This window comes from Protomyces lactucae-debilis (assembly GCF_002105105.1).
Source record: "Protomyces lactucae-debilis strain 12-1054 chromosome Unknown BCR37scaffold_11, whole genome shotgun sequence".
In the NCBI taxonomy this organism is placed as follows: Eukaryota; Fungi; Ascomycota; class Taphrinomycetes; order Taphrinales; family Protomycetaceae; genus Protomyces; species Protomyces lactucae-debilis.
The window spans coordinates 531,487-554,494 of record NW_024468003.1 but is presented as its reverse complement, the minus strand read 5'-3'; the positions used below and the strand labels follow the sequence as shown (position 1 = coordinate 554,494).

Below are 23,008 nucleotides of genomic sequence, written 5' to 3'. Positions count from 1 at the left end.
GCTTCCTGCGTAACGCTCTTGAAGCAGAGAGCCAGCAAGCTTTATCTTTCATATGTCTCGCTGCATGCTGCATCATCGCCAGACTCAGCCTATACGCCTCGCGCGCGCGATGGGCTTTTCCAAGAAACAAGGGTAGCAATTTTGACGATGTTGTGTCCACGACTGGCTTTGCTCCTCGCGATTGAAATTATAGCTGAGTGAGTCGAAAAACTGGTCTTTGTAGTGACCGTAAGCGTCGCTACAGCCGTTGCTGTGGAAGAATCAGTACTACAGCTAGCGCAGCCCGAGTACGAGTTGAATGTGACCTACTTCGCATCTCTATGGCGCTCTAGAACCTACTTCCGGTCAAGGCCAGATTATTGTAGCTTGCTTACATCGCACTTTCCGTCCGACTTCCGTTCGCACGCTTGATTTTGCATTTCCTACGTAAGCAAAGCTATCGATGCTACGCTGCGTGCAAAGCTCATCTATTGAAGCATCATCTTGAAGATGTCCTTGGCGGTATTTTTGGGAGGAGCGATGCGCAACACTTCCTTGCTTGTCGTTGCCGCAGTGCAAAGACCCTCTTTCGTTGTATCTTGAGCAGTTTTGACAGAGAGAATGAGGTTCTTCTGCGGAGCATTGGCAGCCATCTGCTCAATAAAACTGGAGTCATCAAACGAGACTGGTTCTTCTAGCTTGGCACCAAGCTCCTCCTCCACAAGGTCAACAATGGTTTGGCCACTCACGTCTGTTGGTCCGTTAACGACCAGCTTGGACTTGTTGTATTGGCTCGAGTCCTTCTCAAGGAGTAGATTGCCGGCCAAAACACCGACCTCGAAGGGATCAACCAAACCAACAGGAATGTCCTTAGTCAGGAGAAGACAGAGTGTCCCTTGCCGACCAGATTCGCGCCAACCCTTGACAAGTTCGACTGCCGGTGCCAGCGCAAATGGAAGGAATAAATTTGGTTGCAACGAGGTCCACCGAAGCTTTTCAAATGGCTTTGTGCTGAGCATCTGCTCGATGGCCCAGTGTGCACGTGGGTAGTAGGCGAAACAGTCGGGCTTAACATTGGGCGCTGTTGTGGAAATACGCACAACATACTCAACGCCAGCTCTAAGCAAGTTGACGTAGAACTGAGATTCCTCGGCAAATTGTGATGGCTCAGCGTGGGAAGCGATAAAGACACGCTGAATATTGTGCTCAATGAGCCAGTCTGCTGTGATTTCGACCCAGTTTTGCTCAATCATCTCTACGCCGGGCAACTTGGCTTGCTCTTTAGCGGTCGAGCTGTCTTTCGATCGCGTTAGGCCAAAGACGCGATAGTCCTTGAACGCGCTGCCCGGAAGTTCCTTGGCAATGGTCTCAACGACGCCACGGCCAGTGTTGCCTGTCGCGCCTACGATGAGATACGCTGGTGTCATGATTGATTCGATGGCAGCAGAGTGATGTGAGCTGCACAAGCTATTTATGTTGTGGTGCTGTGTATGACATTAATCAGCGTGGTCACTGGTCAGCCAAAGAAGGTCGTCGAATTTCCGAAGCTATGGCTTGTACAACCATAAGAAGAAGAATTAGACCTCGGAGACAATGCGGGCTATCGGCTATAGGAGGCCCAGAAAGATCCGTCCCCTTTACACTCATTTTTGGTCTCGGTAGTACACTGTACATGTCGTGTTGGTACCACCGGCGGTCCACCGCACCACTGTACGGGCCAGTGGCAGTCGCAGACGTCATCAATCGATTTGAGCCCGCAATGGGCCGGCGGCTCGGGTTTATCGTGAGCCGCATCTCTGGAGCCCGCCGGCACGTATGCCGTGGCCACTGTCCACATCAACTCTAGATAGATCTACAGAAGCACAAAACCATCATCTTTGCTTTATGTGCGTTGTCCATAGTTGGCTTTGTTTCCCGTAATTCAAGCAAGGGCATGTCTGGTTGTTCACTGCTGCATCGAGCACCGCCCGAGCTCGAAGAGTACACAAGATTTGCACTTCGCATCGCAGAGCTTGTGCTTCGAGATCCTACAGCTGCGCGCTATGGAGATTCTTGATGACATTCATCGCAGAAGATCGGAGAGGTTTTTCTAAAAGTACATATTCTTCTAAATGTTCATCATATCGGTGCAGGCAGTCACGGTAGCAGTGCCTCAATCCTATTCAGCACCGCAGGAGGGTAGCGTTGCCTGCGAGCAAGCTCGACAATAGTGTGCGCCTCTTGATGGCAATCGTGCGCCAAGTATGCTTTTGTCATGGCAGCATAGGTGCTCGGCTCTTTATGCTGAGGACCCGTTCCCTCCTCAAGTGAATCAAAGAAAGACCGAGCCTCGTCAAGACGCCCACCGTTCGCGTAGCCTTCGATGACTACATTGGCAAGATAGGCATCAAGCTCCATGTTTTGCTCCTGCATTCTCTTGACAAGCTGCTCCATGCTGACTTGATCCTTGTTGTGCACAAAAGCTTCCAGCAGAGCTTGATAAAGGACAGGGCTGCTGTTGTAGTTTGGTATGCCGTCGAGCTGATCAAAGTAGGACTTCGCCGCAGAGAGATCGCCAGCGGAGCCGTACATTTGGATGACGGCAGCATGATGGACAGGTTGGATATTGACCCGGTTGGAGCGCATGAGTTCCATCACGCGCTTGACTCCGTCAGCATCGACTGGCTCGATCTGACCATAGGCCTCAATCAATAATCGATAGCTGTGCACAGACGGTGGGATGTTTTGAGCCAATAGCCGCTTCCAATAGTGCAGAGCCCGTGGGCGATCCTTTCGAGCTCGGACAAAGTGCTGCATTAAGGTGTTGTAGGGGGCGATGCGCGAGCTGACGCGTGAATCCAGTTCCATTTCCTCGAACAATGACTCTGCCAAGTGAGTGTTACCGACCCGGCAGCAAGCGTTGATGATTGTACCGTACGTGACTCCATTCGGAGTCAATCCTTTCAGCTTAAGCTCTTGAAACAGTCGAAGAGCCTCTTCGAAATGCCGCGCTCTTGCTAGTTTGGCAATGACCGTGTTGTACAGGTATATGTCAGGAACGACACTGACAGAAAGAGCTTCATGGAACAGCGCGAGAGCGTCGGATGCTGTATCAGTACTTGCACTCGCATCCAGCCTGGCGATCATCGAGCCATAAGAGTTGGCTGTCGGACGAAAGCCAAGCTCGCATACTCGGTCGAGACATTGACGTGCACTTAAGGGTGCCTGCATGTCGCAGAAAGGAGCAACGAGGCCATCGTAGAATCGCGCCTTGGCAGCGGCCTGCAAGTCTGGTGACCGTGCAAGCGCGACCTGGTTCTTTTCCAGCATAGGCATGAGTGCTGTCAGCATAGAAGCTTTGCCGACCTTGGCAAGCTCGTTGATTACCAGACTAATGAGCCATGGGCTGAGATGCCCCTCTTGTGGAGAATCAAAGGTAGCTTGTAGGGCCTTGGTGACGACATCATCCTGCATGCGGCCGGGCTCTCTGCTCGTTACGACAGCTTTGATCTTCCGAGTTGCTTTGGAGTCAATCAATGGGTCACCATCGGGCACAAAGATGAAATTGTCGCTGGGGATGGGCAGCTTAATAGTTCCTTCTGCAACAGACTCTGGCGGCGTCGGTACTGACCGCTTGGCAAACGAGTCCAGTCGAGCGATGGCATCCACTGAGCCGAGGACTTCGGCGAGTGCTTTCACGCAAACCAAGTCATTTTGCTTGACTGTGCCTTGGCGAACATCCTCGGCATCAATGACAGATTGAACGAGAAATTGCGAATGGGCTGGCAGGGACGACGCTAATGCTTGATTGCCACCGGGACGTGAGCTGTAAGATACGGCGAGCTGAAGAGCAACTTCCAAGAGGAGTGGGTGCTGGGCAAGCTGATCTGGCATAGTGACCGTGCAAAGCTTCGCTAAGATATCATGGATCAAAGCTGGCGTGAACATCCACTGCAGCGTCTGGATTGCGGGTCGCAATCTTTCAAACATTGTCAGATCCAGGGCGCCGGCTTGTTGGAGGTCAGACAAAAGAATCTCCATACAAATCGTGATACGCTCTGGAGTGAAGTGATCCTGTTTGACGCACTTGCGCTTGGCAATAAGATGTATGACACGACAACTTGCCTGACACTGACCAGCAGCGATGAATGACGACATTGCATAAGAAAGCTGCGCAAGGCCAATGGGAACGTCGTGACTGGCCCATTCGAGAATGAGGTCGGCAGCTTCTGAGTGACGTCCATTACGGCACAGAGCGACAAGGTACCCGCCAGCAGTTGCGGTCGGCTGCATCATTCGAGCAGGAGATTTGATGAGTCGGTAGTATTCATCAGCCTTCTTCATGTCGTCTCGTGCAGCAGCGTCAAGCAACATGCTGCACAATCCCTCATCTGGGTACAGCCTAGTTGGCATGCGCTGCCTCAAGAAGTCCTCAGCGGCCTCTGGCTGCTGCATTTTGAGGAACATCTGTACGATGCGGGCGTAGTGAACACTGCGAGCATATGACCCTCGCGCAGAGACCGCACGGTCGAAGAAATCGAGTCCTTCCTCGATCAATCCTGCTTTGAAGAACGCGTCGACGACCCTGGTATACATTAGGAATGGATCATGCGGAGGCAAGTTGGAGACATCCAATTTGTACTGGTTAAAACATTCGATAGCACCATCCATATCGCCAGCTTTCGCAAAAGTCGAGATGAGCGAGCCGTACATGGATGCGATGCGCTGAACACCAGAGGCCGTGATGTAATCAAATACAATCACAGCGTCATTAGATCGTCCCGCGACCTCGCAAGCAGCGAGCAACAGTCTCAAGACTTCATCTGAATACTTTGGCTTGCGGGTGCAGATACTAGCATGGAATATCTCGAGGGCCGTCCCAGTAGTGTCCATTTCTTCAGCAAAAGCGAGTGAAGTGGAAGCCAATTCCTGGAAAACCCTTTGTTTCGTATTTTTGAGCCAAGTCAAAGAGTCTGCGACTTTTGCCCGGGCGTTTATATCGTGACGGTGCTGAAGCAGTACAGTCATGACAGCTTCGTACGTCTTGGCGCTTGGTGAGATGTCCCTCTCGACCATTTGAGCATAGTAAGAAAGCAACTGCTGGACCGAAACTCTTCGTGAGTAACGAGTGCTTGCAATCTTCAAGATTGTTTCGAATAGAAGTTCGTAAGATGCAACGTTCATAGTCTCTCCTGCCTGAATGACTCGCTCATATTCGTCAATAATATGCCAGGGAGTTCCTTTTTCGCAGGCTTTGGCGAAGCCGGCGATGACCGGCGCATGATCGTCGCTTATCTTGGGAGCTTCATCGGCATCTTGGTTTGCGTTGGTCGATTGGTCTTTTGTAATCGCCTCGATAGGAATACTGTCACCTTCTCGAGTGCCTGTAGAGTAGCGCCTTGTCGCTTGCATAGGCAGGAGAGCTCTTCTCCGTGATAGCCGATTGACATCGCGGCCGTCGTCATTTGAGACTGCAAGCAGTAGGTTCTGAGGTATAGCAGGACCAGCATTGCTCGCATTATTACCCGAGCTTTGCCAAGATGAGAAAAAGCTCCTCTCAGATGCCAAAGCAAGCTTGGGCTTCGCCAGGGTCAGCGCAGTGGAATTGGCACTATGCGCATTTTGCGTGAAGAAGGGCTGACCATGCAGACGGCTGGCTCTCGCGAATGAAGCAAGGATGGAGCTCTTGAGGTACACCATGCAGCGGAGGACTTTTATATCGCGGCCAAGGCCTTGTCGGGTGCAGCTGATCAGATGTGTTGTATGTATGTCGCAAAGGCTTTTGTCAGGCCAAAGTCAAGGGCCCTTCTGCTCGCCTCATCAATTTATCGAAGAGAAACTCCGCACGTGAACGAGGAAGCTGCGCCAGTTCATCAGATGAGATGAGCTCGCGTCTTGCGGCCGTCAAGACAACGCTAGTCAAGCTTGAACACTGCTTTGGGTGACTAAAAACGTAGTGTCGATTCTGCAATGCGGCCAGCTCAACTCGGCCTTCTCAGCTTCACAGTGCAGCTGAACTCGGTCGCAAGCTTAGAGATTAGACAACATCCCCTGTCTGTATGCCCAAAGTATCTCGACTTTGCACGACGAGGGCACCCTCCGTATAGTGAGGGCAAGCGGCACCTTCCGTCGCAGCGTCCAGTCGAAGAGTGTCGCACATTTGTCTCTCAAGCAATTGAAGACCGCATTGACCAAGTCGTCTCTGGCATCGCTGACCCGGATATGGCTCTCCTTTTTGGGAATTGCTTTGCCTCGGCGGCAGATACGACAATACGGTGGCATAATGCATCAGCGCCAGAGACTTTTGTCATCACGGGGGACATCAATGCAATGTGGCTAAGAGATAGTGCTTTCCAACTCGAACCATATCTCGACCTGGCAAGCAAAGACAATGCTTTACAACGGCTGGTTCTCGGTGCCATTCAAACTCAAGCGAGATACATCAAAGCATTTCCGTATTGCAACGCATTCCAAGCACCTGCATCATCTGGCATCAAGCCAGCCAGTAATGGCCAGCATGATCGCGTCAGGCCACCTTACGATCCTGATCGAGTGTTCGAATGCAAGTACGAGATTGACTCGCTGGCTGCATTCTTGCGCCTGTCGCGCAAGTACTTTGAGCAGACAAAAGACATAGCCCTCTTCACTCAAGATTGGGCTGGTGCGCTACAACAGAGTATGAGGTTATTTGATGAGCAATCAAGGGCATCATTCGACAAGAATGGTCACTGGTCAAAATCTGTCTATGGTGAGTAATGATGCAAAGAGATTGACTGACAAATGAGCGTTTGAAAGACAAACAGACAAAGCCACAGAAACACTCGCTCTTGATGGTGCCGGATATCCTGTTAATGAGGGCAGCAAGTTGGTGAAGAGCAGTTTTCGTCCCAGCGACGACGCAACCATCCTACCCTTGTTCATACCAGGCAACGCGATGCTATCAGTCGAATTGAAGCATGTTGGTAGGCTCCTTCAGTCTGCAGATACATCCGGCGTACCTGATTTGAAAGATTGGTCGGCGCGTGCTGTCCAGATGTCTGACCGGATCCGCGAAGGTTTACGAACACGGGGTATTCGAACATCCTGAGTTTGGTCAAGTGCTTGCATACGAAGTCGACGGGTAACTATCGCATTTGTTCTCAAGTCAGGGCTGATTGTAGGGCAAGTGTATGAAACGATTATTGCCTGACTGACAACACAGTACGGCGGGCGTATTGTGATGGATGATGCCAATATACCATCCCTTCTCTCATTACCGATCCTCGGGTTTCTGGACAAAGAGGATCCAATATATCGCGCTACGAGGAAGATGATATTATCACGCCAAGGTAACCCTTACTATCTGGCAGGCAAACGATTGAGTGGCATCGGTTCGCCACATACCCCGTTGAGAAATATCTGGCCCATGTCATTGATCGTGCAGCTTTTGACAAGCGTTGACAAAGCTGAGATAAGCAGTCTGCTAGAGACACTCGTCAGCAACACTGGCCGTCTCGGATTGATGCATGAAAGCATCAACGTTTCCAACGACGAAGAATTCACTCGACCGTGGTTCTCTTGGTGAGGCAACCTTGCTGAACTTTACGATTATCGCTAATAGAAAGGGCTAATTCGATGTTTGCACTTGCAATTATTGATATACAAAAGCGTTATCCGGATCTACTTCGATAAAATTACTTCTTTGTGAAGTAAGAAGCAATGCCCCCGGACTTTGCTTTCTGACCTGCAGCTTTTGGCTTTGACTTGACTCTGGCGACAGGCATCGCTCTGGTCATGGCTAGCTCATCCTCTGAGCAGGACACGTAATACCATTCATCTTTGGTGACCAGATAGCCCTTTTCGTCTTGGACGTGGATCTGCCTTTTCACCTTCTTGCGACCTCGTCGAGCTACTGGAACTGAGACCTCTTGGTCTTGGTCAACAACGACAGGCTCCGCTTTCAAGGTGACTTCAGTGTCAACCAATGTTTGATCAGTCTTCGCATCTTGAGCTGATGCCATCTCTATCGTTGTATGATCCGCGTCCATCATCATCAGCTCGACCGCATCGTGCTCCTCTGCTCTCTTGACTTGGGCTGCACTTAACTTTGTCGATTGCGCCAATGCCTTTGTCAAGCCAGTTCGTACAGCCAGAGCTGGTTCAGCAGTCGTAGTTTGTATGATGTTTTGGACAGGGACGGGCACGATCGCGTCGACTTCGACGGCTGCCGCTGCAGTCTTCTTGAAAGGTTTCACTGTCTTGGCGAAAGCAGATGCTAGCGAGGAAGGACCAGTATGCTTTGCTGCTAATGTCTTCGGCTCGGATCTTTTGCCATGGGTGTTTTCGGGAAGTCCGGCCTTGCTTGCTGGCGCGACGGGTCCGTTGAGTCTCGCTGGCGGTAGGATTTTGGCAGAGGGACCAGTCGGTAGTGCATCTTCTAAAAGTGCCTGAGCATCGTGGTGTACAATAGAGCTACACTTCCGACTGAATGCGCTTCCCGAAAGGACCGAAGCAAGCTTCACGTCTTCCTGCGCAGGGATTACAGATTCAAGGCTCGAGACGCGACCAGGTTGTAGACTGTAGATGTGACACGACGAGATTGTCGAGAACTTCTCCTTAGTCGCCTCCAGCGTGTCGTCCGTGGCGAGGCAGACCAACCTCCTGTGGCCTGTACCGATATTGATGCTCGAAGAGGCACTCAGATGAGCTGGCGACACAGATTCAACGGTTCCTGATATGGCCCACGTAGCATAAACAGTCCTATGATGTTCTCGCCATTCCATCATCATGCCTTTCGCGGTGTCGGCTGATATCCCAAGCGATCTGCTAAGGTATTTGAACGAAATGCAGCGCTGCTCAGAATCGACCCAACTGTCCAGGCTGAGGTGGCCCTTTGAGGTGCTTGTCATCGCTTGTAGACCAGGCAAGGTGGCTCAAACGCCAAGACCCGATGTCAAGTTAGGTCGAATTGAAATTCCAGGCGGTGGTACTCGGCCAACTTGTAAAAGAGATTTGTGTCGTTGGACGCGACGCGATGAATGAACAATTGAATTTCGCGATCGCGATGGCGAAAACAGCAAGACAATTGGACTCGATGGGACTTCTAAGATCATGCACGGCAGCTAGTACAGCGATAAAGGAGCTCTATATGATGGAGAGGCAAATTGGGCGGTGCGACGCCTTCGTCGTTGAGTTGTTGCGTCTCCGCTTCATTGCAGAATTGCCACCATCATCAGTCTACTTCCAGACATCACTTGTGGAATAAAGGTCGTCAAATGCTGATGTTTGCTTAGTCGAAGACATCGCACTTTTTGTGGTGGACGGTCCTCCACTAATCCCGTTTGCCCAGTCGTCTGTCGCGGATGCCGCGGGCACACTCGACTGCCATGCTGGATGAGCAGCAGCCGACGGCGCTGGAGACTCGAAGTTGCTTCTGGCATTGTTTGGTGCGGCTTGACTCTGCATTAGGGGCGGTGCAAAGCTGACATTACCGAAAAGACCACTCAGGTCATTCATACCACCTTGATCTCTGCTGGGCGCAGTCTGTTGACTACCACAGAATGCATCGTTTTGATGAGGCTCGTTTCGCGCGCTCCTCGATGGGGCTTGATTGCGTGGTGCACTGGCATATAGAGACATAATGGACATTTTGAGATCATTCCGGTTGTTTTGTGCCGACGTCGCCGGGACAGCATTGGAGAGGAGGGATAAGTTTGTCTTCTTTGCTGCATCCGGCTTTGGGGGCTCTTGCTGAAAGTCAAGCGTTGCTTGTTGTCCTTGAGGTGCCGTGGATGCTGCATTACCTGCCACGGGCTGCTGAGGCTCCGAGCCAAAGTCAAGCAACGATGAGAGTGGCGCTGCAGCTTCGAAAGGCCGTGCAGGTCGTGCAGTACGCGTCGTGTTCTCCTGTACGGGTAATTTGACAGCTGTAGGGATCGGCTCATTGCCCTCATCGTCGCTTAGAGCCTCGGGGTCTGGCCGGTCAGGCTGAGATGTCCAGCGCCGTGAAACATACTTGGTTTTCACAAAGTTGTCGATCTTCCCGTCAGATGGGACATGGTCTCTAGCCAACTTGGCTTCCCAGTACTTGTTTGCTTTCGTATTGCCCCAAAGTATCATTGATTGTGTCTGCTCATCTGTCCAAGCATCCAAGTCGACCGATTTGACTCGCGAAATGTGAGTTCCCATGCTTCGATGAATCCCAGAGCAACGAATGCACAGGAAGATGCCGAGATTCCATGAAGCCCATCGCGGATGATCCGCTGTTTTGCAGTCGCAACAATACTTATTGCCCTGATGTCAGCAATGCGCTCGCATGCTTCTCCAGCTTACAGAGTCTTTGAGGAGCTTCTTGAGTATAGCTGCATTTGTATCAGCTTTGCTCCGCGTTCCCCGACTAGCCATCGTGCTGCAACGTTGTTTCCGATGCGATGTTGCTCAGCTGTGCTATTGACTGAGTATCGACGTCGTCAACTGGGGGTTGTGTTCAGATGGAGCGTGTATACAGTATCACAGTAAAGCCAGCGAGACTTTCTCATGACTTGCAGGCCTGGTCCGCTACGACGAGTGGCTGTGTATTTGATCCGCTACGACAATTGGATGTGTAGTTGATCAGCTTCTTACAAAGCTTGGGTATTGAAGGCCGCTCGGATTGTACATGACATCTGGAGCTGCACCAGGACCATTACAGCAGACTACTTCCTTGCAGACTGGAAGGGACGGGTAAATCTACACACCCTTCAATTTATAGCGTTGTCTCTGAAGATCTTCAAGGGATGCTTTTGCCTGCTCCGAGCCATGTTGTAGTACCCCTGCAAGAAAAACAATGAACGTCGGCATGACGTGCACGTCCATCCACACGTATGCACTGCCACGTAACTTCGAAAGCACAATTGCAACATTGAGTAGAGCATTGAGCAGAGTGGACCATCGTGACAAGGGACCGTTGCATTCATTTGGTCGGGACACTTTAAAAGCAGTAAGCGCCAGGCTACTGAGGGATAGCATCGTCAAGGCAATCGTCGCTGAAGTGGCAAGGAACGCCAAAAGAAGGCTGATGATGAAAATCAGGGCCAGTGTGATGTATCGAAATCCCTTTGAGTCTGCTTGACGCTCTAGATCGCAGAGGATCTCCACTTGTTGCTCCTCGTCCAGGTATGTCTCTTCACTTCGAGCAACTTTCCCGCGAAGTCTTCTTCCCATTGTGCTCTTGAAATCTCTGAGCGTCTTTTGCAGGACCAAATGTGCATTGCACAGCGACAACAAGCCTAAGGAAAGTACTCGTCGATGAAGCAAACCGATGTGGAGCGCCGCCGTGGAGCGGACGACCCGAGTCTCTGTAGCTTTTGTCAGCGAGTCGCTCGCTCAAGGAAGTCTGACTGTGTCTGGAAGTGTAGCTACTTTTTATAAGCCGCTAGCGAGCATGTAGGCGTATCGTAGAGCGTTCGGGCGTTGGCTGCTGGGTGGACTTTTGCCCACCGACCTGGGGATTTTGGTTGGAGCTCACATTTCAAAATCACGACCGACACGACGCTACTAAACATTGCCAAGTTCTGGAATCACTCATTCCCTCTGCGGCGCTACGGCTAGATTCTCCAGATGCCTATCCGACGATAGACCGTCGCTTGTCTTAGAAACAACCTCATGTGTTGCATGTGTTGGATGCTTTAATTCAAATAACTGCCCTGACCTGATATTGCCTCCCTTGCACACCGCTGTGGACAAGATGGCTTCGCGCTTGCCGGGAGAAATAAGCTCTAGCAGACCATTGCGATGTACTTCGCTTCATCAGAGTATTTCGGCATCTGCAGAGAGTCCTGCTACACCAGCTGCATCGCGCCTATCCCAGTCGGCGCCTTCAGACAATATTCTCGAACCCGGTGCTACCTTTTCAGATGTAGAGAGTGACTCTGACAGAAGTCTTTCTGATGAATCGATCGAGCAAGACTTAGAAATCAATGGCGCTTCTGATTTAGCCGTGGAAGTCCCTCGCCTGCAAGTTCGCGATTCACGGCATCGACGACGCAGGCTCAGTTCGGCCAGTGGGGCGAAATTGAGGTCTAATCGTTTGTCCCTGGCATATACTTCTCCAAAAACAACCGCGGAGGCGATGAGCATATTCAATTCTCGCAAAGTCTTGGACGGAACTCTCGGCAGCCCATTGGAGTCCGCAGAACATCGCAAGAACTTCTTAGCCGAACTTCCGTCAGCTATTGCACATGTGCGCAATGTCAACTACAGACGAGGAGCTCTCTTGCCGCGGCCCAAATCCTTCACCAGAGTACAACAATCGTTGAGCGAAGAGACTTCTCCAGTCGACACGGATGCTCAGAAAGAGGCAAAGCTAGCGAATATCCTGAGGGGCAAGGAGCACGCGCTCAAAGCCCAAGAAGACATGGACTCAATGATTGAGGATATGACCGCCTCGAGAGATACTAATACTACTAAAGGTGCGCAGCCCACAGGTCTATCAGCCGCGCGCGGTCCCAATTCTCTTATGGACATATTAGCAACGCCTATTCAGGAGGAAGATGTCTTTACTTTCGATGACCTCTCTCCGCGTCTTGGTCTCCCGACGCCATTGTCGCCGTTGCAAGACGACAAGGAACAAGGTCTAAAGTCTCACAAGAAGCGCAAGAATTCAGAGGACGCAAGATTCGAAAGGTGAGTCAACACTTCGATTGCAGCCCGTGCGCTAACCCTTAGCAATGTAATGCGTCTCTTTCACTGAAGCCATCTAACCAGCTAGTCTTCGATGTTCAAGCGGCGTGCGATCAGCCCGTCGCCTGGAAGCCCCCTCAATTCACCCCCGGTCTCGAAAGGAAGTATCTGGAAGCTTGAAGATTTGACATTGTAAGGTCACGTCGGTTCGCGATGATCTTGCCAGAGACTGTCAAGAACATTTTCGATTGGACTGTTGACTGCCAACTGACCATTCTTTGCCGTTCTTGCATCGCGTGTCAGATCTCCCTGCGATTGGCTGCTTTTCGGAGGTTTATTCTCACTCGCGACAGCTTGCAGGGCCGTTGACGATCGACTCAGCGGAAGCGTTTTCTGTGACCGCGGCGGCCCACTGAGTAAACCTATGCGCGTGCTCAGCTCTTTGATCGGAGCTCGATAGCGGCAGACGTTTCGATACTCTTTCCCAACCCTCTCTATCTCCTTGGTAGCCTTTGGGTGTAACAAGCGCGTGCTCGGAGTATCACACTGCTCACCTTCATAGCGATCTAGATTGTAAATGCTCGATGCGCGTTGAAGCAGAAGCTTCTGTTGTGTTCTGGAAGTACCGGTCCCAAGCGTAGAAGAGGAGACTAATTGAGTGGCACCAACATTCAGGCTAGGAGCTGGTTTGTGCAGCTTCGGTGAGCGAGGTGCCTCCATCCCAGTGTACGACCGACTCATGGAACCTTCGATCATGTTCTGCGAGCCATTCGCACGCCGTGGGGATTCCAGGAACCTCGAAGTCAAGGGCTGTGAGTTCCCGCCTTGAGCATCGGTTGACGAGATGCGGTCAGTGGCACGGATATCTTTGGAAACAGCGGCTTCGCGCGTGAGCATCGGCGCAGCGGGCCTGATGACAGGCTGAGCCAGCAATTTGAAAGGGCTGTCTCCATGCGCAGGTAGGCCTGAGGTTGGCTTGTTCTGACTCAATCCTTGCATCATAGAAGGAAAAGGCTCAAGCGGGGAAGGACGCGTCGGTGATGTGCTCTCGCTTTTCAATGCCATATCTGGTGGCCTCAGTTCGCGTATACGGCCGGGCGTTGCATCGTGTTCAGCGATCAGGCGATCCTTGGTCGCAACATCTTGCGCCTGTACGGAGCCATTCGCCGCTGGCGTTTCGCCTTCTCCTGGCTTCTCCTCTATCTCATCCTCATCATTCACATCTTCCTCATCCTCATCTTCATCATCGCCAGAAATGGAGAACTTTGCCTTTGCTGCTTGCGCAATATTATCTGATGATTGCCCCGACTGTTTGTGCGTAGGCTCATCGTGACTTCTTTTCTCTTTATTAGGCGCTAGATGCGTAGAACTTCCCCCGTGTCGTATGCGCTTGAGCTCTTGCGAGGACTGGTTCCTGCGGCTACTAAGACTTTTCTGACTTGCAGATCGAGTGAGACCTGATGCTCGAGGTGAGGCATTCTTAAGCTGATCTGTCGAGCCAGACTTTGTGTCGCTAGCCGTCAAAGCCGTCAGCTTGCCTAGCTGGTTCAATTTCTTGCCATAGCTCGGGACACGCGTATGATTACGGGTCGCTGCGCCAACGTGAAAGGCCTTCCTGTGCCCGCTTTTCTTGACATGGGCGTCATCATTCTCACTGGCGCTCGACTTGCGCCGTGGGAGGTCTGGTCGGTCACTCATGCGTAATGTTGAAAAATGACCACGGACTTTTGATGTCGACAAGCGCGATTGCAGTGTAATTTCCCGTTAGACCGAGGAATTGAGGAAGAACCTGCTTGTATGGCTTCAGCAAGGATGCGACGCCGGCGTCACTGCTCAGAGATCCACCGCAGCGTTGTAGCTATGTGCCTTGTCGTTTAGGTCATGGAAGCGGAATCGATCCTTGTCTCACGCGTTCGGCTGCACGATTCAAATGCAGTCTAGTTACTCTGGTAGTCTACTAACTAATACTAAGTCACTCCTTCAACCGCTGCTCTGCCTTCTTGCTACCCGGACACTTGCACTCTGCTTATTAAACGCTCTGAGTGAGCTGGCATCGCCTGCTTGAGACCAGCGAAAGTCTGCATCGCAGAGACCTTTGACGGAATGCTCCCTCAAACATCATCTGCAACTGATTAATATCCCTCTGCCTAGTCTTTCAGTGCGCTTTTACAACCATGGCTGCACAGCAAGCAATCGATCAGCTCAATCTCTATGAGCTTCTTGACGCTTCACAGGATGCCTCAAACAAAGAACTTCAAAAGGCCTTTCGTAAACAGGCGATTCGATTTCATCCTGACAAGAATCCAAGCGTAGAGGCCGCCACTCGCTTTCATCTTCTTACCATTGCGATCGATACGCTCTTGGACCCGACGAAACGACAGCTCTATGATACTTCCATCAAAGCTGCCCAAGTAGCTGCTGCGCAAAAGGCTAAAATCGAGGGAGAACGACGCGCATGGATCAATGCATTGGAAACAAACGAAGAGCAAGCACGGACGTCTCTTGGTGACCGGAAGCGCAAGCGAGACGAAGATGACGTCCGCCAAGCTACTCTAGTACAGCAGGGCGCCGAGCTGCGAGCGGCTCTCGCCTCGAAGAGGATTGCGTCAAGCGTCACCGAGCCTACTACAATCCCTGCGGGTGCAGTCGACACGACTCTGCAATCAGTCTTTACCTCAGAAGACCGTACACTGAAAGTTCGCTTCTCAAGAAGAGCAAACAGCGTGGAAAGTCTCAAAGAATTGTTCGGCCAATTTGGTCGAGTACGAGAGCTGGTATACAAACCAAGAGAAGGCAAGAGTCAGTCGGCATTGGTGGAATTCGACCAGATTGGCAGCGCGCTTGCTGCTATCCAAGGGTCGCCAGACATGTTTCCTGGCATCGGCTTCAAGTCTTGTGGGTGGGCGTTCAATAGAGATTCGAATGTCAGCATGCAAGGGGATATCGAGGGCAATCACAATAAGAAGGCTGAACCCAAGAAACAACGCCTGTACGCTTTTGACAAATCAGCAAGCAGTCAGTCAACGCCGCAGCAGTCGGATGAGACTTTCCAATCAGCTGTACTTTTGAGAATGCGCCAAGCACAGATAGCAAAAGACAAACAAAAATCGTAGATGAAAGCGATCGTAGACACAAGGAATGAGAAAGGAAATGCTAAGCATGAGAGTCTAGCGTATAGGCAAGCATCAGTCCTGGCTAAATGTATGCAAAATGAGGTACGATGAGTGCCTACTTGGCCAAGACAACACCATCTGCTTGTTAGCGGATATCCTTGAAAAAAGACTGACATACCATACTTGGTCTTGAACCAACGGATAGAGTCTGAGGCGGTGACCTTGTGTGAGGCGCCAATCTTGCCGCCCTTCTGCTTCTTGATGGCCACACGGCTGCCTGGGCGGCCCATGCAACAGTAGAAGTCCATTCCGTAGATACCGATGCTCGGGTCGTACTTGATGTTCAGGTCGATGTGCTCCTGGATACCGAAACCGAAGTTGCCGGTCTGGGAGAAGTTGGACTTCTTGAGCTCGTACTCCTTAACCTTGAGGCCACGCTCAAGAATCTCCTCCGCCTTGGGACCACGGATCGTTACGTGCACTGAGATCTTCTCGTTACGACGGATGCCGAATGTTCGGACTGTGTATCGCGCCTTTGAGTAGACGGGTGTCTGACCAGAGAGCTGCTCGAGCACCTTTGCAGCACGGGTCAACCTGTCGCCGGACTCGCCAACACAGATGTTGAGGACGAGCTTCTGGATTTTGAGCTCCCGCATGGGGTTTTGTGCCTTTGCGTCGCTCATGCTTGTCGTTTGCGTGTCTTTGTCGAGAGGGAGGAAGGTGGTGCTGCAGTTTTGTCGCTTTGGCTTGTCGCACTTTCTGGCCGGGCAGGTTCAGGCGACCCTAACCCTGGAGAGGTAGAATTCAGATGGGACGCAGAGTGTTTACCGGGAAGCAACAAAGAGCAGTCACATGTCAGATGGATCCACTCACTAACTCACTCTATGGTCTGTGAACGCCGACTCCGCACAAGGGGCGCATTGAAGAGCTTCCTCCGCTGCGCAAGAACATCGCCCGCATTGCTGCTCGCATCAAGAAGGCCCGATCGGCGGCGCTCAAGCGTGCGCAGACTTTGAGAATGCAAGCTGCCAGAGGCCTCGGTGGAACTCGCCCGCCCAAGCTGCACGCTCTTTTCTGTGGAAGACTCATCGGCAGACGCCAGGTCTGCTAGATTTTCAGGTTGAAATAAGTGAATCATGAATCTTCGCACCCCTTGGCGATGCTGATACCGAGAGAGCAAATCAAACGTCAGGTCGAGCATTTTCTTCGTGAAGAAGGCGTCCGCATGCCGCTGTCTCAATCTACTGATTAGCACAATCCCTCACACATTGAGGAGTCAAACCGAACAAGCTGTCGAGCGGCGTCATTGGCCAAGATGTGATTGCTCAAATTGCACAGTGCATTGGCAATATCTCGCTGCGTGCCTTCCAAAGAATCGAGACCAATATCGCCGCCATCATTCTCTACGCTTTTGACGTTCACAGAGGACCAGCTCGATAACTCGAGAACACTGCGCGCCGTCTGAGGGACACAAACACCCGTCGGATTGCCCATTCGCGTTACCGTTCCTTGCCACCCAGACTTTTCCAAAAGTCGAACACCGACAGTGGTGTTGCTAATCAGCCCAAGGACGAGGTAAGCTGTGCCGCGCAGTCCAAGAAATGGGGACTGCTCGGCAATCCGAACGATGAAATGTACCACTTGCGAATTGTCCAGAAACGGAGCACCACGCTCGGTCGCGCCAATGTTTCCGATGGCCCAAAGCGCCGCCTTCATATGGTGCACCTCTTCGGCTGATGAGTCAGCATCTTGTCGTCTGAGTCTGTCAACGTAGTGGTGAAAGTGACCTTTTGTCACGAGCAAGTCGCAGCCCTCGGCTGTCTTGGCCAACTCGCCGTAGAAATGCGCCGGTATGCGGCCATCGAATGAGGGCTTGACAGAGACCAAGTCAGGCGCTTCGGTCAAGAGTAAGACTGACTCGATCAAGGTGACGTACTCATCATTCCCGCCCTGTATATTAGCCTGGTAATTTAGCATGTCTTCATACGTGATGCCAGTCGTCCATCTCTCGGCCCACGTAGCTCAGTTCCTGAAGGTAATGAAATCCAACGCTGGTAGCCAAAAACCGTAATAAGAGAGGGGCTCCAATCTGACCCAGGTGTTCCAGAGCTGGTCTCAGTTGCACGACGTGCTCCAGATGGTGTTTGGAATTGCAAGCTGTCTCCAAAACACGCACAGCGACTTCACAAACCTGCGTTGATGGATCGTACAATTGCGTGGTCAATAACCGCAACGCCCAATCCGCCACTTTGCTTGTTTTATCGTCAAACTCCTCCGTCAATTTCCCAAGCAAGAGACTGGCCTCAAGACGGACCTCTTTGGCGCCAGACATCAATGCTTTGCTCAGGATGATGCGTGGATGTCCCTCGTACGAATAGTCCATGTGCGGCAAAAGGCTTATAAGCAAATCGCTCCGAGATCTCAGCTCCGTCAGATGATATAGGCTGGTGAAGATGCGCCAACGTTCAAGCATAGCAATACCCTGCGGATGGGCAGTAAGCGTACCAATCATCTCAAAGTAGCCATGACACAGCGTCTCCTTCAACCTGGCCTCGGAGAAAAGCGCCTCTGCCGCAGGCACCTGATTCATAGGGTCTAGCTGTGCGAGGCATTCTGAGAGCTGACGAAGCAACTTGGATTCCATCAGATACTTGAAGCCTTCAGGATTGGCGAGCAGCGTTGCAAGCAGCAAGCAGCCAAACCTCACATACTTTTGGTTCGGTTTTGTGTTCTTGATCGCTGAAAAGCGATGCGTAAATGGCCGGTAAAAGGCTAGAAGGCGTTTCATAAACTTGGTTGCCCGTATACTTTCTTCAAGCCTCTTGGGATTGAGAAGGGGACCTTGAACGAGCTCCGTCAATGTATCCCAATGCCACTTGGTGTAGTTCTTCGTGTTCAACACCTGCGTGTCGAGCAGCAAATTGCGAAAGTGGGTGTCATCGATTTGCAGACCCATTTTAATCTTGACCTGTTCGACCTGTCGCTGACCTCGTTTCGTGCTGCTCGCATCTGCCGAATTGACAATCTTTGCGACAGAAGTCTTATTGCGTGTACGATTGATGGATTCAATCTGGTACAACGCAGAGGTGGCCAGCAGCCTTCCATCATTGCTGAAGCTGGTGGCAGTTGAAAATAATCTGCTAAGAGACTGAAGGTCTCTGCTGACAGACAGGGGCAATAGCACATTTGCCAGTTGCAATATTTCACCAATAAGCAGCGTAGCTTTGCGAGACGATTGCACGTCATTCAGATCTTCAACCACAACCATAAGAGAATCGAGGACTCCCAATTGCAAGAATAGATGCAGCTTTAGGGCAGAAAATTGATTGAGCAGATTTGCACCCCGATTAACCTTGCCAGTCGTTGACGAGGCATCGCCCGAAGAGCCCTTGGCGGAGATGGGGATGCGGCCCATTGTTGTCAGACGCCTGCCTGCCAAGAACGTTGTGGTCAGATTATTGACTGGAATAGAGAGCACACTGAAGAGAAATTCCAGGATGACATCGCGAATGCTATTTGACGGGACACGCAATGCTTCCAAGACACTTGCTAAGCCACGGAAATTGTGTGCACTTGTGGCCACTAGGCCGGGCCATGTGTTGAACATCCGCAGCAAAACGGCTGTTGCGGAAAGAAGGGCGTCTTCGCTGAACAGAGCTTCTTTGCAGTGTTCGGTGAAGCAGCTGTAGACAACTTCCAAATCACTTTCTTTGATAAAGCGCCGATGATCTGGCCGGTCCAAATGCAGCATGAATGCCATGATGATTTCGTCGCACAGAGCCAGCGGTCCATCGACAAGCGATCGCAGCAGTGATGAGATGCCTCCGGTCTGTTGCATAATCCCCGGTGCCCAAATGAGCAATTCTGTCAATGTCTCAGTCGCCAGTGAGGATAAGCGATCTTCAGCTTCCGAAATGGAAATGACGGCTCGGACGAGACCTGAGAATCTGAGCGGTAGCGCCTCGCCGGTCAAAAGCAATGTGCGAACCAGCGTCAACGCCTGCTCACGTTCAAGAGTATGGTGATCTTCCTTGGCGAGCGAGGTCAGCAGACAGCGTTCCAGCGCAGAATTCAGGAAGGTGTGATTAGGAGCACTGGACAACGCAAGGATGTACCTTGCCAGCCTATAGCCTGCTGCAGCGAGGAATGGGTTGCCCACTGAGCAAAAGCGAGGGACACAGACTTTGGGAACAACGACTGGAATGTCTTTGGCAAGCTCCTTGTCGCGTTTCAGCAGTGAAATGAGCGCATTACAGCGCGAGATTATGTGTGAAGAAGGAGAAGTAGCATCGAGTAATTCTTCCACAATTGTATTCACTGAATGTAGAGGGGAACTCGATTTTTCTTGGCCAGGAAAGGCAGATGCACTGTAAGACCGTATCGTAGCTAGCTTGGGTCTCGTGGACACCGCGTCATCGCTACGCTGCCGCTTGTAGATCTTGTCAGACAACGGACTTAGTGCACTCAGCTCGTGTATACGCGTCTTGAGCGCCTGTATGGCGTTGTTGGTTTGATCGAGCTCTTCCATGACCTGCAGGCGTCGAGCATCACGCGCTTCCCTAGGCCGCTCCTTCACGCGTGTATCGAGCACCTGCAACAGGTTCTCGGCCCCTTCCTTGAGGCGATTCTCAATTTCGAGTCTGCTCAGCGCTTCCTCGAGTGTCAAGGTTTCTTGGTCCAGGCCCAATTTGCCTGTTGGAACAGACGCACTTGCGCCTGTGTTGAGCCTAACCAGAGCTCCTGCATTGACGCCCTTGCTCGAGCCCGCCGGCGAAGTCATGCGGCTCTAGTCCTCCTAGTCGCTCATGAGACTAGCGAGTCGAGATGAACGCCTACTGGCAAGAATAGAAGCACGCGTTCCAGGCGCTCTTACAGGAGCCACAGACACACTCACTTCTGAAGCTGCCGCAGAGGAGACTCAGGCGTAGAGGCTTCGTACTCGATGCAAGGAAGGCGAGAGATTGCTGCCGTCGTCGTCATTTCAGCTGCCTGAACGCGAAGGCCTTCTCTCACCTCGCGCGCCTCACGTGAAGGGAAAGAGAAATTTTGGGCGCGGTCGAGGAAGAACTCAGCAGAGGCGCGTCGACCACATCGATATTCATCTCCGGTCTCTAGCTCATCGTCGCACTCCAAGACATCACTGCTGTCCGTCTACCCGGCCGTCGACTCCTCCTCAAGACGATCTAAATGAACGGCCTCCCCGCAGGCATGGAAAACGCAGTCGTTGCGTACGTGCTACTTGCTACTCGCTCAAATTATGACAACCGCTAATGAGCTGCTAGACGTGACGAAAATGGCAATCCATTCATCATCGTGCGTGACCAAGGCAAGAAAAAACGGCTCCATGGCTTGGATGCAGTCAAGTCTCACATTGCTGCTGCCAAGGCAGTCACCTCTGTCATTCGCACTTCCCTCGGACCTCGTGGACTGGACAAGATTCTGATTTCTCCAGACGGCGATATCACCATCACCAACGATGGAGCTACGATCCTCGCCCAAATGAATGTAGAACATCAAATTGCGAAGCTTCTTGTGCAGCTGTCTAAGTCACAAGACGATGAGATTGGTGATGGAACAACGGGTGTCGTTGTCCTGGCAGGAGCGCTGCTAGAGCAAGCAGAACAGCTCATTGATCGCGGCATCCATCCTATCCGCATTGCAGATGGCTTTGACCGGGCTTGTCAAATCGCTGTCGAGCACCTCGAGACTATCGCAGATGAGGTTCCTTTTGCAAAGGACAATACATCAAATCTGTTGCGTACTGCAAAGACCTGTCTCGGCTCCAAGATTGTCTCAAAGGCCCATGATCAATTCTCACAGATTGCTGTAGACGCCGTGCTAGCTGTGGCGGACTTGCAAAGAAAGGATGTGGACTTTGAATTCATCAAGGTTGATGGCAAGACCGGAGGTTCGCTGGAAGATACCGTCCTCGTCAAAGGCGTCGTCATTGACAAGGACTTTTCTCATCCGCAAATGCCTCATTCTGTCAAAGACGCCAAGATTGCCATTTTGACATGTCCATTTGAGCCCCCGAAGCCAAAGACCAAGCACAAGCTCGACATTTCCTCCGTTGAAGAGTTCAAGAAGCTGCAGACCTATGAGAAGGAGAAATTTGAAGAGATGATCTCGCAAATCAAGGATACCGGAGCCAACCTCGTCATCTGCCAGTGGGGTTTCGACGATGAAGCGAATCATCTGTTGATGCAAAATGATTTGCCAGCTGTCCGTTGGGTAGGTGGGCCTGAGATTGAACTCATTGCTATTGCAACCAATGGTCGCATCGTGCCACGTTTCAAGGATTTGACTGCAGACAAGCTTGGACGCGCAGGATCTGTCAAACAACTTTCGTTCGGGACACTCAGGGAGCGTATGATGGTCGTCGAAGACTGCGCTAATCCGCGCGCTGTTACCATCTTCGTGCGCGGCAGCAACAAGATGGTATGTTTTATCCTATTTCAGTTATCGTACCTGGCTAATCAGAATAGATTGTTGATGAGGCAAAGCGTGCCTTACACGATGCTCTGTGCGTTGTGCGCAACTTGGTCAAGGACAATCGCGTCGTGTATGGTGGCGGTGCTGCTGAAATGGCTTGCTCGGTCAAGGTGGCCGATGAAGCGGACAAGATTCCAGGCATCGAGCAGTATGCTATGCGTGCCTTCGCAAACGCTTTGGATGATGTACCTGCTGCGTTGGCGGAAAACTCTGGCCTCTCGCCTATTGAGACGCTCGCAGCAGTAAAGTCGCGGCAGATCAAGGAGAACAACTCACGCTTGGGTATTGACTGTTTGTCTTCCGGCACGAATGATATGCGCGAGCTGTTTGTCATTGACCCCCTCATTGGCAAGCGCCAACAGCTTCTGCTTGCGACTCAGCTTTGCAGGATGGTGCTGAAAATTGATGATAGCATTATTGCCGGCAGCGAAGAGGGTCAGTACTGATTAGCGTAGATTATCCAGAAGCATTTACACAATCTGTTCCAAGAGCGCGCAGTCGGCGTGATGTGGCCTGTGGGTCAAAGCTCTCCCTGTTCTCGATAGCTTCGACGTACCGGTGGGCTATCTCGGAATAATCTATTTGTACTTGAGTTTCTATGAATGCTGTACAGTGCACAAATAGTCCCGCAATTGTTTTCCAACGAAGCTCAGCAGACTGAAGAAGAACGAGATGAGCGTATCAATCATGACGTCGCGAGGGCTATGCCTGGCAGCAGTAGCTTGGTCAGGCTGCGTGTTGTAGTCGGCAAAGCGCGGAGGTCAGATGACAGGGAAAAGTTGGGCAGCTGACACCGAGCGCGCACA

General features: G+C 51.6%; 12 protein-coding genes across 12 annotated transcripts; 4 read left to right on the top strand and 8 right to left on the bottom strand.

The window, feature by feature from the left end:
• Positions 1-271: 271 nt before the first annotated feature.
• BCR37DRAFT_48020 (NmrA-like family protein) lies at positions 272-1,760 on the bottom strand. The gene has a single exon (XM_040872335.1). It carries the CDS (start codon positions 1,404-1,406, stop codon positions 468-470), a length of 939 nt encoding a protein of 312 aa, XP_040724991.1. The 5' UTR covers positions 1,407-1,760; the 3' UTR covers positions 272-467.
• A 355-nt stretch (positions 1,761-2,115) lies between these two features.
• On the bottom strand, positions 2,116-5,658 carry BCR37DRAFT_387841 (uncharacterized protein; the record flags this gene model as incomplete). Its single annotated transcript, XM_040870569.1, has 1 exon — positions 2,116-5,658. One exon carries the CDS (start codon positions 5,656-5,658, stop codon positions 2,116-2,118), a length of 3,543 nt encoding a protein of 1,180 aa, XP_040724990.1.
• Positions 5,659-5,928: 270 nt separating this feature from the next.
• On the top strand, positions 5,929-7,522 carry BCR37DRAFT_348146 (DUF1237 domain protein; the record flags this gene model as incomplete). The annotated part of the gene is given in 5 exon segments (XM_040867825.1): positions 5,929-6,706; positions 6,744-6,952; positions 6,969-7,078; position 7,125; positions 7,160-7,522. The coding sequence occupies 5 exon segments, from the start codon at positions 5,929-5,931 to the stop codon at positions 7,520-7,522; spliced, it is 1,461 nt and encodes a 486-aa protein (XP_040724989.1).
• Positions 7,523-7,562: 40 nt separating this feature from the next.
• Positions 7,563-8,947, bottom strand: BCR37DRAFT_380519 (DNA polymerase subunit Cdc27). The gene has a single exon (XM_040869508.1). It carries the CDS (start codon positions 8,844-8,846, stop codon positions 7,632-7,634), a length of 1,215 nt encoding a protein of 404 aa, XP_040724988.1. The 5' UTR covers positions 8,847-8,947; the 3' UTR covers positions 7,563-7,631.
• A 227-nt stretch (positions 8,948-9,174) lies between these two features.
• BCR37DRAFT_348206 (putative GTPase activating protein for Arf-domain-containing protein) lies at positions 9,175-10,341 on the bottom strand (the record flags this gene model as incomplete). Its single annotated transcript, XM_040867832.1, has 2 exons — positions 9,175-10,230; positions 10,270-10,341. The coding sequence occupies 2 exons, from the start codon at positions 10,339-10,341 to the stop codon at positions 9,175-9,177; spliced, it is 1,128 nt and encodes a 375-aa protein (XP_040724987.1).
• Positions 10,318-11,422, bottom strand: BCR37DRAFT_48806 (uncharacterized protein). The gene is made up of 2 exons (XM_040872340.1): positions 11,317-11,422; positions 10,318-11,273 (listed from the first exon to the last, which is right to left on the bottom strand). The coding sequence occupies exon 2, from the start codon at positions 11,137-11,139 to the stop codon at positions 10,666-10,668; it is 474 nt and encodes a 157-aa protein (XP_040724986.1). The 5' UTR covers positions 11,140-11,273; positions 11,317-11,422; the 3' UTR covers positions 10,318-10,665.
• BCR37DRAFT_48316 (uncharacterized protein) lies at positions 11,411-12,719 on the top strand. Its single transcript, XM_040872336.1, has 2 exons — positions 11,411-12,646; positions 12,686-12,719. The coding sequence occupies exon 1, from the start codon at positions 11,663-11,665 to the stop codon at positions 12,602-12,604; it is 942 nt and encodes a 313-aa protein (XP_040724985.1). The 5' UTR covers positions 11,411-11,662; the 3' UTR covers positions 12,605-12,646; positions 12,686-12,719.
• A 218-nt stretch (positions 12,720-12,937) lies between these two features.
• On the bottom strand, positions 12,938-14,295 carry BCR37DRAFT_387835 (uncharacterized protein; the record flags this gene model as incomplete). The annotated part of the gene is made up of 2 exons (XM_040870568.1): positions 12,938-13,107; positions 13,152-14,295. 2 exons carry the CDS (start codon positions 14,293-14,295, stop codon positions 12,938-12,940), a joined length of 1,314 nt encoding a protein of 437 aa, XP_040724984.1.
• Positions 14,296-14,771: 476 nt separating this feature from the next.
• Positions 14,772-15,822, top strand: BCR37DRAFT_414031 (uncharacterized protein; the record flags this gene model as incomplete). Its single annotated transcript, XM_040872257.1, has 2 exons — positions 14,772-15,586; positions 15,607-15,822. The coding sequence occupies 2 exons, from the start codon at positions 14,772-14,774 to the stop codon at positions 15,638-15,640; spliced, it is 849 nt and encodes a 282-aa protein (XP_040724983.1). The 3' UTR covers positions 15,641-15,822.
• Positions 15,823-15,825: 3 nt separating this feature from the next.
• BCR37DRAFT_402930 (60S ribosomal protein L11) lies at positions 15,826-16,393 on the bottom strand (the record flags this gene model as incomplete). The annotated part of the gene is made up of 2 exons (XM_040871954.1): positions 15,826-15,848; positions 15,889-16,393. 2 exons carry the CDS (start codon positions 16,391-16,393, stop codon positions 15,826-15,828), a joined length of 528 nt encoding a protein of 175 aa, XP_040724982.1.
• A 166-nt stretch (positions 16,394-16,559) lies between these two features.
• On the bottom strand, positions 16,560-20,718 carry BCR37DRAFT_380511 (Rapamycin-insensitive companion of mTOR, middle domain-containing protein). Its single transcript, XM_040869507.1, has 3 exons — positions 17,698-20,718; positions 16,993-17,660; positions 16,560-16,951 (listed from the first exon to the last, which is right to left on the bottom strand). Exons 1-3 carry the CDS (start codon positions 20,488-20,490, stop codon positions 16,588-16,590), a joined length of 3,825 nt encoding a protein of 1,274 aa, XP_040724981.1. The 5' UTR covers positions 20,491-20,718; the 3' UTR covers positions 16,560-16,587.
• Positions 20,719-20,788: 70 nt separating this feature from the next.
• On the top strand, positions 20,789-22,648 carry BCR37DRAFT_368745 (chaperonin-containing T-complex epsilon subunit Cct5; the record flags this gene model as incomplete). Its single annotated transcript, XM_040868306.1, has 3 exons — positions 20,789-20,938; positions 20,993-22,148; positions 22,196-22,648. The coding sequence occupies exons 1-3, from the start codon at positions 20,898-20,900 to the stop codon at positions 22,646-22,648; spliced, it is 1,650 nt and encodes a 549-aa protein (XP_040724980.1). The 5' UTR covers positions 20,789-20,897.
• Between the last annotated feature and the right edge of the window lie 360 nt (positions 22,649-23,008).

What these genes read in the sequence shown, in the direction of transcription:
- BCR37DRAFT_48020 (XM_040872335.1), bottom strand. Translation starts at nt 1,406, where the DNA reads ATGACACCAGCGTATCTCATCGTAGGCGCGACAGGCAACACTGGCCGT.
- BCR37DRAFT_380519 (XM_040869508.1), bottom strand. Translation starts at nt 8,846, where the DNA reads ATGACAAGCACCTCAAAGGGCCACCTCAGCCTGGACAGTTGGGTCGAT.
- BCR37DRAFT_48806 (XM_040872340.1), bottom strand. Translation starts at nt 11,139, where the DNA reads ATGGGAAGAAGACTTCGCGGGAAAGTTGCTCGAAGTGAAGAGACATAC.
- BCR37DRAFT_48316 (XM_040872336.1), top strand. Translation starts at nt 11,663, where the DNA reads ATGGCTTCGCGCTTGCCGGGAGAAATAAGCTCTAGCAGACCATTGCGA.
- BCR37DRAFT_380511 (XM_040869507.1), bottom strand. Translation starts at nt 20,490, where the DNA reads ATGACTTCGCCGGCGGGCTCGAGCAAGGGCGTCAATGCAGGAGCTCTG. An exon ending in AGATGGACGACTGGCATCAC is followed by an intron (nt 17,661 to 17,697) that starts GTATGAAGACAT and finishes GCTAATATACAG; the next exon opens with GGCGGGAATGATGAGTACGT. An exon ending in GCCGCTCGACAGCTTGTTCG is followed by an intron (nt 16,952 to 16,992) that starts GTTTGACTCCTC and finishes GCTAATCAGTAG; the next exon opens with ATTGAGACAGCGGCATGCGG.